Below are 13,225 nucleotides of genomic sequence, written 5' to 3' on the forward strand. Positions count from 1 at the left end.
TCGTCTAGGGCTGAATGAAATGCACGAGAAGATTCAATTCTCAGTCGCCAATCAGATAAATACAAAAGCAGATAAATATAAGATTAAATACGGTGCTCAGGTTTCCACGTTGCTTCAGTATCTGTCCAAGTCAGCGCTATATCAATACCGCCGTAGCACGCAATAGACCAGCACGAAAGAGCGACTCTTACCGCGGCCGCCTTCTAAGATTCAATTCTCAGTCGCCAATCAGATAAATACAAAAGCAGATAAATATAAGATTAAATACGGTGCTCAGGTTTCCACGTTGCTTCAGTATCTGTCCAAGTCAGCGCTATATCAATACCGCCGTAGCACGCAATAGACCAGCACGAAAGAGCGACTCTTACCGCGGCCGCCTTCCAGAAGGCGGCCGCGGTAAGACTCGCTCGTTCCTGCTGGTCTATTGCGTGAGCACGGAACCAGCGATTCTTACCGCGGCCGGTTCCAGAAGGCGGCGACGGTAAGAGTGGCTCGTTCCTGCTGGTCTATTGCGTGCTACGGCGGTATTGATATAGCGCTGACTTGGACAGATACTCAAGCAACGTGGAAACCTGAGCACCGTATTTAATCTTATATTTATCTGCTTTTGTATTTATCTGATTGGCGACTGAGAATTGAATCTTCTCGTGCATTTCATTCAGCCCTAGACGAAACTGAGAGAGTGATTGATTTTAAATTTCTGTCAAAATTTCGTTGACCGAAACACAAAGGTTTCCCGCCATCCCCGGCATCCTTATACGGACACCAACCAGGTTGTATACCTACTTGAGCCCACTTGTGACATACATCGACCTACTGAGTTTAACGCAATTGCAATGTTCTGTATTTTCATTGGATAATAGGTTTAACGCTTCAAAATTCAAAATTGGTGCACGTTTTCTATCGTCAGTACTTAGATTTACAGTTCCACGCATTCAAAGAATTGGTCAAAAAAATGTTAAAAAGCAAAAAAGAATTCAGCGGAGTCGAAATCGTTGAATGTTTAGAATACTCTGAAGGTCATAGAGTGCCGTGTCACACAAGAACACACCGGAAATGTTCTATATTGATGATTCATTATATATCAATTGTGGCGGGTGGATAGAATAGATTAGGATAATTTCAGTTTGCTTAAACGAGATTTTGCAGAAATTTTCGATTGCTCAATAAAGGACCAACTGCTATCTTGCCCAATGAAATCACCGGTTAGACATGCTGGTCTTGTTACAGACAGGAATGGCGAAGCAGAATCGCCGAGCGTCCGACTAGATATATCGCCTACATCACTGCCCGCGCGTAAAGGTCGCAAATCGGTCTCTCCATTCGAACCACACAGTGAGACAATTGAAGCTCGAGAGTCCCGGAGTCGCAGTGATAAGGTCACAGCTCCCGAGAAGAAAATTACTCTGTTTGCCCTCAGGCTTGCAATTCTGGAGAAGGCCGCCAGCGGGCTTGGAACCTTGGCGTTCGTCTGGGCCACCGTCGTCCTCCTCGGAGGGTTTGCAGTAACCTTAAAAAAGATAGACTTCTGGTTCGTGAGCATAATATTGTTGACAGAAGGCGCTCGCATCTTCAGCCGAAGCCACGAGCTGGAATGGCAACATGAGACAACCCTAATATCTGCGGGCACGCTCAGGAACGAGGCCAAACGGCTGAGTGGCAGGTTCTATATTAATGGGAAAAACTTTATCTTAAGACGAATCTGCGGGTGTTTTAAACACAAGAAAAACCAGAACCGGGAGCTCAACGTCCGGGAAGTAAATTCTGCTGTCGAGAATCACGATTTATTGAAGAGAACTTGGTCCTCGTCTAAGATTCAATTGGTGCCTTATACCGGGTGGCTCTCCATATCCAGAAATGCCAGTCAGATACTTTTCTGGCTGCAATTGGTGTCGGCTTTGACATGCGTTGCCTTGTCCCTCTCTCGGCTAGCCAGGCGAAACTTCGGCGAAGATTCAGGTAGCGACACCAAGAATCGGGAAGCGTCTCTCATTATTTTCTATGGCATGTCCCTAGCCGAAGCGCTTCTGTTCCTGCTAGAGAAGGCCTACTGGCAATGGACAATCATTGTACGAAAGTTGCTGTTACAGGTGAACACAGAATATGGCTTCAGTGATTCAGAGCTCCCCACCGTTCGACGATTTTTCTATGATACATATTCGCAGTGCGTCAATGGAAGCGTTTTCGATGGTTTGAAGATGGAATTTGTGTCATACAGCATGGAGCTGCTGCAGTCCGGTGGTATAAATGATCGACAGCTGACAGGGGCTCGAGTTCTGTCGGCGCTTGTGAATAAATATGAGTTTGCCGAGGACACTTTGAGGGCGATCATAAGCATGCGAGATGTGGTGGAGAGACTAATCGAGATGCTGAATTGGAAGAACCATCAGGAGCAGGAGATTCGAAGGGCGGCTGCAGAGATCATCTCCAAATTGGTTAAGAAAGACAAGAATCGCGCTCGGGTCACGGCCATCGCTGGGTCCATGGAATCTATAGCGTCTTTGCTTTACGATAGCAAACAGATTGAAATCCATTCGAGGCTGTACGGGGATGCATACAATTACACGGTTTTCAGTATGCTGGGACTGCGGATACTGAAAAGCTTGGCCATCGAGCACGAAAACTGTTCTAAAATCGGAAACAGCAGAGGGCTGCTTCCCAAAATCATAGGACTCACAGAACTAAATACCAAAGCGCCCGAATCCCAAATCAAGACCGCAGAGCTCGCTCTGGAGCTCATGAGAATGCTGGCAAGCAGTACAGGCTCTACAGGAAAGGCCTTAAGGAGAGGCATCTCGGAAATAGTCTTCGCCATAAGTAATCTAAGAGAAGTTCTTCATTACAGAGAAGTAACGACGCATGGTCTGCAAATCCTGGCCATCGACACATTGACGAGTCTGGCTCTCGAAGAAGAGGGCCGAGAGAGCATCGGCGGCACTGGTGGTGTCTTGCGTTGTCTCTTCTCTGCGTTTCAGATGGAGATGATTAATATTACAAGAGGACCGGGCGACGATGAAACGAGGGAGCTGGTGAGGAAGGCAGGAGAAGCCCTGGCTCTGCTTTCACTGGAGAATAAACAAAACTGCAGAAGAATGATGAGCCTTAAGCTGCGGAAAAATCGCCCGAATTTGATCCCGAGCCTCATCTCTGTGCTGGACGACCCAATCCGGGGTTTTCATGCTGCGAGAATTCTTAGGAATCTGTGCGCATATTCAGAGGCAGATTACGTTGAATTGAGGAAAATCACTGCAACGGCAGCGAAGGTAGAAGAATGTATTCAATTAATAGCATTTCTTTTTGAAATTACAACTCTGCACTGGGGTTCGATCTCACAACTGTTTCATCGGATGGATTAATTTATTGTCATGTTTTTTTTTCAGGTCTTGAAGTTTGTGATGGAGAAACGAGGTGAGCATCAGGAAGCAGCAATAGGACTTGCTGCTCAGATCTTCAAGTTCATAACCAAATCGGATTTCGATCGTCTGTTCGAAGAATCCGGCGGTATAACAAGGAGATCGCTGATTTTGGAACTTGTAAAGGTTTTCGGGAGGCACCCGCGTCCGTCAAAGGAGTTTCCGAGTATTAGAAGATTTAGCATCGAGCTTCTGATCGGTGTGATGGAGATGGACAGGGTTGCAATAATAAGCAGTTTGAACATGGAAATGAGATCGGAATTGGAGACGGCTCTGGAGGCGGTGATGGAGACGACATCGGAGTTGGAGTGTTACAGTACATTCTCCGGCAGTGTGGGATTGAGTAGGCATCGTCTACCTATTTCATCCCTCGTAGAGTCTGCCATGGACTTGCTTCGTGATTAATCGCTCTGTCATAATTAGATGGAAAAAGCAGATGTGGCGGACGGCCGAATCAGGGGAGCAAATATCTGTAAAAGACAAAATATCTGGCAAAAAACAAAATATTTGGGAGAAAATATCTGTAAAAAAACAAAATATTTACTGAGATATACTTCAGAACGCTTGCCATGGCTACATGTACTCGGGAGATGAGTCATTGAAATTTTGTAACCGGGTAACTCAAAACATGTTTTATTTCATTTCATTTTAATATTTTTATTTAAGAATAAGTTTGAATCAAACCTTGCAAACAGATAGGTTTATATTTATGTCAAGTTAGTAAATTTTATTAAATATTTGTATGGTTAAAAAATTTAACTTGGTTAATTTTTAATAAATTAATTTATGATTATTTTGAGTAATATATTAATAAAATATTTTAATTATATTATGTTTTTTATTTTCACTTAATTTATATAATATATACATAGTTTACATATATATTAATACTTGATTTCTTATATTTAAAAGTAAAAAATATATATCCATAAAATATAATATCTCTGTTTTTTGTTATTGATATATATTAAAAAGTTAGATGTACCCACCATATTAAAAATTTGCAAATTTATATTTATATTTTTAATTAGAAAACATCTCACTTATAAATGAAAAAACCCTCTTTGCTTTTTTATATTTATGATAGTTAAATTCATTTACTCAATCTGCATATTGAAATATTTGATTTAGAACTCTCATTAAACTTTTTTTGGGTTTATAATATTTTTTAAATGTTATATATCAATTTCATATTAAAAATAGAATAAATTATACATTTTATTGAATATGGAAATTCAACATACAAAAAAAATTAATTATTTTAATTTTCTCTATACAAAATTGATATAAAATTATCTTATTTAATATGAATATTAAAATATTTTATTTATGGTTATTTTTTTCATTAATATTATTTTTTAAATATTCCATGTCAATTGAACATGACATGAGTATACATCCTCGAGGATTAATAATATTATTTTCACATGCTATCTACAAATATATATTAAGTACTGAAGGAATTAAATATCTTTTTTATACTCAAATGCATTTTTTTAACTTTTAGTCTTTTTTGTGTAAATTGATGTAAACTTAAAATGGAAATTAAAGTATTTTATTTATTGACCATATTGATTTTTGATCATTGCTATATTTACGCCGTAAGGCGTTCCCTCTCGAATGAACACCCCCAGCTGCTACCGTGGACGATTATGAACCATCGATTATCTATGTTAAACGATAGAAGCATCTTCTACCGTCAGATTAACCAGCAACTATCCATACCTCCACGTGGTTACTAACTCCGGCGAAGATCGATACAGTTACCCACCTTCTCAGCTCCCCACCTTGTGCCATGCAGCGCCAGGTGAGCGTTGCAGCCGGGGGAAGTCTTGATCAAGTCTGGAGAGACATTCACAGGCCTAATTTTCAGACTACTCAGGCCGCGGCGGTGGAGAATTTTCTTGCACAGACGGGCCTTGGACAGCGGGAAGATGAAGAGGAAGAAGAGGAGGAGGATGGCCTGAACCGGGGCAACAATGGCAACTTGACCATATTTGCAATGGATTCTGTTCTTGCAGGTCAAAACCTACAGCAACAGGAATGGCTGCAATTTCAACACCAACAATTTGGGGAATTATCGGCTCAGGCGAACAGTAATATTGATATCCCTGTCGTAGCCGCATCGTCTCATTCCTCCTTCTCTATCATGGGGAAAGAAGGGTTTCCCTCAGTGGGTGCATTTCGTTATGGTTGCACCCATCCCAGGGTTCTACATAGTAGTGGAGCCTTCCCATGGTGATTAGACGACTGCACATTACTGTGTACACAACTCGAGCTTATAACGGGCATGCTTTTGTAAAATTCAACCTCCTTTCCGGTTGTTTTTCTTAATGAACTATTTTCATTGCGGTCAGAGTTTATATACAATTCTAATCAGGTAGTGAAGTTGGATACTAACCGGATCACACTCTCATGAATTTGTGACTACGGGGAAGTACTCCCTAACTTTGGGGTTTCTTGGTAAGTGGTAAAATTTACGCTGTGAATTCTAGTCGTAAAATTTACTTTGGGGTTTCTAGTCGTTACTCTCAGGTGTATGAAATCGATGAGATCCACTCTGAAATTTTCTTTTCTGTCTCATCCAAGTTTTTCCTTATTTAATTGTAAATAGAGGCCGTGTCCAGTTTTCTGGTTTGACGGGATTCATAGACCCTCAGCGTTGGAACCCCTACCTGGAATTTTTTGTAATTTAAATTACGACCTTCCCGACCTTGAACTTAAACACTATGCATAATTTTGTTTTTTAATTAAGGATTGTAGAATGTTTCTCATGTATTTATATATATACGCATGGGTTCTAGAAATTTTATTTTGTTTTAAGGTACCATAAATCTTCTAGCTACGGATATATAGTGTTATTTTGAAATGGAGTTATTCTTTGGTAGAACTGTCTTTTTGCTAAACCTTGTTTTAGAAATGTTAATTGTATTGGCTCCATTGCATAACATGATAAATGTTAAACATGCAATAATGAGAGTGTCTTCTATTACTCTCTTTTGTATACGTCTATTCTAATTCCATTATTATAATTCTTTTCGCCTCATGATTAGAATAGCTAGGTAGGTCTTGTAGTTGCTCATTTTTCAGTGGTAATAACAATTGTCAGGTTTTGTATTTACAAACCCTCCTATGGTGAAAATATTTTACATGCAACTTCGTTTTCTCCTCATTTCTCCATAAATATATATATACAATTTTCTGTAGGATAGGACTGCCCCTGGGCTCAGAGTCACTCGACTCAGTCCTGGGGCTAACCTGGGTGAAAAGAGTCCTTGATAACCCACCTTTACATATTTTTTTATTTTTCTTTTGCTACTGTTCCTAAAATTGAGAAAGTATCCACTCCACAACCAACACGCTATTGTTTTTGTTTTTTTTTCAAACTTAAGTACTTCTTACAAATAATAGACATGTATATATATAACAAGCTGCCTGCATTAGTCCCAAATACCATTTTTTTCTTTCTAAACAATAAAGAAACACATGCAATTTTATTTCAACGAAACATACATACACATGCAATTTTATTTCAACAAAACATACATATAAATTTGTGTTCTGATAAATTCGAACCTACAGGTTCCCTTGCACATCGAATATATACCTGCTTCTTGTTAAGTTTGGTCCATACCCCGCATATCGGTAAGAGATATTACACTAACATATCTTACCAGGTTTAACTGCCTTTTTTGTTTATATATATCTTGCGCTGAAGAAAATTTCTATAAGATTATTAACTCTATTGTTGTACACGATTTGTCTCTCTTTATTTCATTCCCTATGCAAGGATTTCATATGTATACAAAATTTTATAACAAAATAAAGATCTCTTTTATCTTTATATTTAAAGGTAAGAACATATCTGAAAACACTAAAAGATAAAGGGTCTATTCGAGCCTCCCGACCATTAGCCAGACAATAATCGTCACTCACTTCCCCTGAGCTTGGAAGAAATTCTTCCAGCGATATGAGTAGAAACTCCTTGCAAACTACAAGTTTCTATATATTTACCCTTAAGCAGAGATATTTTCCACCGCAAGGCACATTAGATTTATCTCCCACTAGTTTTAGGCAGCTATTGTATTTATCTTAGACAGTAGCCTTGCAAGGATATTAGGTAACCAACATTTGTTTTTATTTGTTCATTTCTTTGGTTCACGCCCCTCGGCATTTTTAGCCATCTAAGTATATCTTTATTCTTGAAAGAAACTCCTCTTATTCACTTCTTTTTTCTTCTCTTTTCTTCGAGAAGAAAAAATGAGGAATAAACCCCCCAGCCAGGTTCATGAGTTTTCCTATTTGTTATATCCATTCTTGGAATATAAATAATTTTTAACTATTTCCCTCTTTCTTGACTAGAAGAATTCCAATTTTTGGATAAGCCCTCCTTTTCATAATTCAAGACAGTTATTTTATTTTTAGTTTTTTTAGTTTTTTCATTTAAGAATTCCACTATGGTGTCTGTTCAAATTAATTATTTAAATTTATTTTTTTCCTTTCCTTTTCCCTTTATCACTTCTTCTCTCTTTCTCCCACAACCGTTGATCCTGCACTTAGACAAAGGATATTCCATGGATATTCACCCCGCAACAATCCTAGTCATCCATTAAATTAGAAAAAAATCAACACATCCCCATCCACCCCATCCACCATTTAGTTTAAATATGTATGTCTATCGATCATCAATTTAATATTTAACTTGTAGAAAGTGTATATTTTTTTTGTAAGCTACGGGAGTTCCTTCTTTTTCTATTTATAAAACAAGTTGTTCCATGTACAAAAATTTGGTGGCCTCAACTTGCCCAAATGGGAAACCAAGTCTGGCCTTTCTATTTATAAAACAAGTTGTTCCATGTACAAAAATTTGGTGGCCTCAACTTGCCCAAATGGGAAACCAAGTCTGTTGGCCACCTGAGTCTATTATATGCCATCCAGTAACAAAATTTTACCAGTCTTGAGTTTATGTAGATGTGGAAGTTCTTCCAAGAAATGACAACCAACAAATTTAAGATAGCCCAAATATTGAAAGTCATAAAAAATATAATCCATTTTAACCAAGTGAAAGTATTCTAATAATACCAGTCTTCTCAATTTTGACATGTTTCTTATATCGTTGGGTAGAATTTCCAGCTTCAATGTGAGGGAGTTCATTTGAGTCATCTTTCCCAGTGTGCCCTCACTAATAATTTCCCCATTATTTTGTAGTTGTAATGTTTTAAGTTGTGTTAAACTTGCCAAATTGTTGATAGAAGCTTTTTTTTCCATCTGCTATCCTTATCTTTCTTCCAAAGAACCTTGCAACCATAAGTTTCCAAATGCTCCAAAGAGGTAAGCCCTGAGATACTGGGAGGTAGAAATTGCAGATCTCTACATCCCTGCAAGCTTAATTTCCTTAAAGATCTCAGCATATGGATGGCGGACGGTAATTCTTGGATGGCAGAATAGGAAAGATCAAGGATCTCCAGATTTACAAGACTCGTAAAAGATGCAAGTAACCTATTGATGGGTATGTGTCTTAAACCCAAATATATTAGCTGCTTCAAACACCCAAAACTCTTTGGCAATGATTTCAATGACGTTCCACTTAAAGAGAACGCCTTAAGGGATATCATACTCCTGACACCCTTGTTGGGATCTTTGTTAAATATGGATTTCCACTGAGAAGCAATGAGCATATTTGTGTAGACGATGTGATTAAGCCAAATGCGGCCCAAACACTCATTTTCATTCACAGCTGTCAAACCATTACCCACACGGCAGTAGAAATTTTCTTCCTCCTCTGCGATTTGGATTGCCATATCACGCAGGGAGTCATGCACCCTGAAACAGAGTGCTTGCCCATCAAAGTCTCTCATCATTGGCTCGATCAAACAACGATATGCTAAAATGTTGAGATAATATCTTCCCAGCTCGAATGGATCATAAGCGGGTCGATGCTCATGTTCCAACGTCTTCTTGGCAAGTAAGCCTTCCCCTATCCATACCTGAATCGCCAACTGGACATGAACGATTGCGTCTTCCAAGATGTTTGCAGCTACACATAAAAAGCACAATTGCAGGTCAGCATCCTCATAGCCGACTGCATCATAACTCAACCTAACACAATTGTACACATTGTCCACGTTTGGCAGCCTTTGGACAGCCCATTCCCACTGTTGTGGATGAGTACTCCTGGCCATTGCCCTCCCAACCACTTTGATAGCGAGGGGAAGCCCTCTGCACCTTTTACACACAAGCTTGGCTTTTCCCTCTTCTATGTTTGCTGGCAGATTTCCATATAAAAATCACAATTGCAGGTCAGCATCATCATAGCCGAGTGCATCATAACTCAACCTAACACAATTGTACACAGTGTCCACGTTTGGCAGCCTTTGGACAACCCATTCCCACTGTTGTGGATGAGTACTTCTAGCCATTGCCCTGCCAACCACTTTGATAGCGAGGGGAAGCCCTCTGCACCTTTTACAAACAAGCTTGGCTTTTCCCTCTTCTATGTTTGCTGGAAGATTTCCATTATTATATGGAAAAGTGTGACAAGCAAACAACATCCAACTCTCATCTTCCGACAAATCCTCCATTGTTATTCTGTATTTATCTGCGACACTTGTTTTTAAGAGTGCAACGCGATCCCTGGAACTGAGAATGACTTTGGAGGTGGAGTGGTTCCTTACAGGGCACAGTACACCTAATTCCTCTAACAATTCTGCAGCATTCCATCCCCATACATCATCTAAGAACAGAATAAGCTCGGTGCTCTGGTGCACTGTCTGATTCAACCATCGCTTTACCTCTTCTTCGTTCATATTTTCGCCCAAATTTACATTTTTTTGTGTGGCTATTTGGGTACGGAGTGCATTTCTAAGACTTTTAAAAGAGGGACTTTGGGAAACAGTGAGCTAAAGTAATAAACCATCCTTAGAATTACTGGGTACCTTTTGGCTATTGAAGAGCGTCTTCAAAAGAAGAGTCTTTCCGAAACTTTTCGAGAATCGAAAATGCTTTATCCTATCCCACTATAAGGGGCTCTTCGATCAATTTCATCTTTGCAGAGCCTGTTGGAACAACAGGGCCATGGGAAGTACTTGAAGAAGAATTTCATCTTTGTAGAGCCTGTTGGAACAACAGGGCCATGGGTAGTACTTGAAGAAGAAGAACTCATTGCACCAAAATTCACCATAAAACGAACTTTCCCTTTTATCCCACAGTTGGGAATATCTCTTTGTAATTTCTGCCATGTCTACCATAGACATTGCCATCACTTCTACATTAGTGTTCTCTCTAGTTCCTATATTTCTTATTGGACAACCAAAAATTCTTACTTTCTGAAGTGTCTTCAGATCCATATAACTCTCTGGTAATATATTTAATGTTGTACATGCCATTATAGTAAATATTTTAAGTGAAGCCATTGCACCTTTCTCTATTACAGGCAACTCCTTTAATGTAGGTAGCCAAGCAAGAGAAAATGTTTCCATAAGAGGAAATGCTCCTTTGCGACCAAATTTTGTTGGAAACAAACTTATTCTAGGACATTCAATGATCTCCAATTGCCTCAAACCCTTGAGTTTATGTAGATGTGGAAGTTCTTCCAAGAAATGACAACCAACAAATTTAAGATAGCCCAAATATTGAAAGTCATAAAAATTATAATCCATTTTAACCAAGTGAAAGTATTCTAATAATACCAGTCTTCTCAATTTTGACATGTTTCTTATATCGTTGGGTAGAATTTCCAGCTTTATGAGTGACAATGTGAGGGAGTTCATTTGAGTCATCTTTCCCAGTGTGCCATCACTAATAATTTCCTCATTATTTTGTAGTTGTAATGTTTTAAGTTGTGTTAAACTTGCCAATTTGTTGATAAAAGCTGTTTTTTTTCCATCTGGTATCCTTATCTTTCTTCCAAAAAAACCTTGCAACCATAAGTTTCCAAATGCTCCAAAGAGGTAAGCCCTGAGATACAGGGAGGTAGAAATTGCAGATCTCTACATCCCTCCAAGATTAATTTCCTTAAAGATCATAGCATATGGATGGCGGATGGTAATTCTTGGATGGCAGAATAGGAAAGATCAAGGATCTCCAGATTTACAAGACTGGTAAAAGATGCAGGTAACGTATTGATGGGCATGTGTCTTAAACCCAAATATATTAGCTGCTCCAAACACCCAATACTCTTTGGCAATGATTTCAATGACGTCCCACTTAAAGAGAACACCTTAAGGGAGATCATACTCCTGATCACCCTTGTTGGGATCTTTGTTAAATATGGATTTCCACTGAGAAGCAATGAGCATATTTGTGTAGACGATGTGATTAGGGGAAAGAAGTCAATATGTTCTCGCTCAACAAAAGCCGAATGCGGCCCAAACACTCATTTTCATTCACAGCTGTCAAACCATTACCCACACGGCAGTAGAAATTTTCTTCCTCCTCTGCGATTCGGATTGCCATATCACGTAGGGAGTCATGCACCCTGAAACAAAGTACTTGCCCATCAAAGTCTCTCATCATTGGCTCGATCAAACAACGATCTGCTAAAATATTGAGATAATATCTTCCCAGCTCGAATGGATCATAAGCGGGTCGATGCTCATGTTCCAACGTCTTCTTGGCAAGTAAGCCTTCCCCTATCCATACCTGAATCGCCAACTGGAAATGAACGATTGCGTCTTCCAAGATGTTTGCAGCTACACATAAAAAGCACAATTGCAGGTCAGCATCCTCATAGCCGAGTGCATCATAACTCAACCTAACATAATTGTACACACTGTCCACGTTTGGCAGCCTTTGGACAACCCATTCTCACTGTTGTGGATGAGTACTCCCAGCCATTGCCCTGCCAACCACTTTGATAGCGAGGGGAAGCCCTCTGCACCTTTTACACACAAGCTTGGCTTTTCCCTCTTCTATGTTTGCTGGCAGATTTCCATATAAAAAGCACAATTGCAGGTCAGCATCCTCATAGCCGAGTGCATCATAACTCAACCTAACACAATTGTACACACTGTCCACGTTTGGCAGCCTTTGGACAGCCCATTCCCACTGTTGTGGATGAGTACTCCCGGCCATTGCCCTGCCAACCACTTTGATAGTGAGGGGAAGCCCTGTACACCTTTTACACACAAGCTTGGCTTTTCCCTCTTCTATGTTTGCTGGCAGATTTCCATTATTATATGGAAAAGTGTGACAAGCAAACAACTTCCAACTCTCATCTTTCGACAAGTCCTCCAGTGTTATTGTGTATTCATCTGCGACACCTGTTTTTAAGAGTGTAGCACGAACCCTGGAACTCACAATGACTTTGGAGGTAGAGTGGTTCCTTACAGGGCACAGTACACCTAATTCCTCTAACAATTCTGTAGCATTGCATCCCCATACATCATCTAAGAACATAATAAACCTGGTGCTCTGGTGCACTGTCTGATTCAACCATCGCTTTACCTCTTCTTCGTTCATATTTTCGCCCAAATTTACATTTTTTGTGTGGCTATTTGGGTACGGAGTGCATTTCTAAGACTTGTAAAAGAGGGACTTTGGGAAACAGTGAGCCAAAGTAATAAACCATCCTTAGAATTATTGCGTACCTTTTGGCTATTGAAGAGCGTCTTCAAAAGAAGAGTTTTTCCGGATCCACCCTTGTCAACAACACCAGCTTTTCGAGAATCGAAAATGATTTATCCTGTCCCACTATAAGGGGCTCTTCGATCAATTTCATCTTTGCAGAGCCTGTTGGAACAACAGGGCCATGGGAAGTACTTGAAGAAGAAGAGCTCATTGCACCAAAATTCACCATACAACCAACTTTCCCT

General features: G+C 39.7%; 3 protein-coding genes across 3 annotated transcripts; 1 reads left to right on the plus strand and 2 right to left on the minus strand.

Annotated features, from left to right (window-relative positions):
• Positions 1-1,059: 1,059 nt before the first annotated feature.
• LOC149230912 (uncharacterized) lies at positions 1,060-4,062 on the plus strand. Its single transcript, XM_089379086.1, has 2 exons — positions 1,060-3,263; positions 3,381-4,062. Exons 1-2 carry the CDS (start codon positions 1,194-1,196, stop codon positions 3,816-3,818), a joined length of 2,508 nt encoding a protein of 835 aa, XP_089235212.1. The 5' UTR covers positions 1,060-1,193; the 3' UTR covers positions 3,819-4,062.
• A 5,638-nt stretch (positions 4,063-9,700) lies between these two features.
• Positions 9,701-10,219, minus strand: LOC149230913 (putative disease resistance protein At4g27220). Its single transcript, XM_089381466.1, has one exon. The coding sequence runs from the start codon at positions 10,217-10,219 to the stop codon at positions 9,701-9,703; it is 519 nt and encodes a 172-aa protein (XP_089237592.1).
• Positions 10,220-11,729: 1,510 nt separating this feature from the next.
• On the minus strand, positions 11,730-12,872 carry LOC149230914 (disease resistance RPP13-like protein 4). The gene is made up of 2 exons (XM_089381468.1): positions 12,239-12,872; positions 11,730-12,103 (listed from the first exon to the last, which is right to left on the minus strand). Exons 1-2 carry the CDS (start codon positions 12,870-12,872, stop codon positions 11,730-11,732), a joined length of 1,008 nt encoding a protein of 335 aa, XP_089237594.1.
• Between the last annotated feature and the right edge of the window lie 353 nt (positions 12,873-13,225).

Source organism: Pinus tabuliformis, chromosome J (assembly GCF_031772625.1).
Source record: "Pinus tabuliformis cultivar Carrire ecotype Pingquan chromosome J, CPIR1, whole genome shotgun sequence".
Taxonomy (NCBI): domain Eukaryota; kingdom Viridiplantae; phylum Streptophyta; class Pinopsida; order Pinales; family Pinaceae; genus Pinus; species Pinus tabuliformis.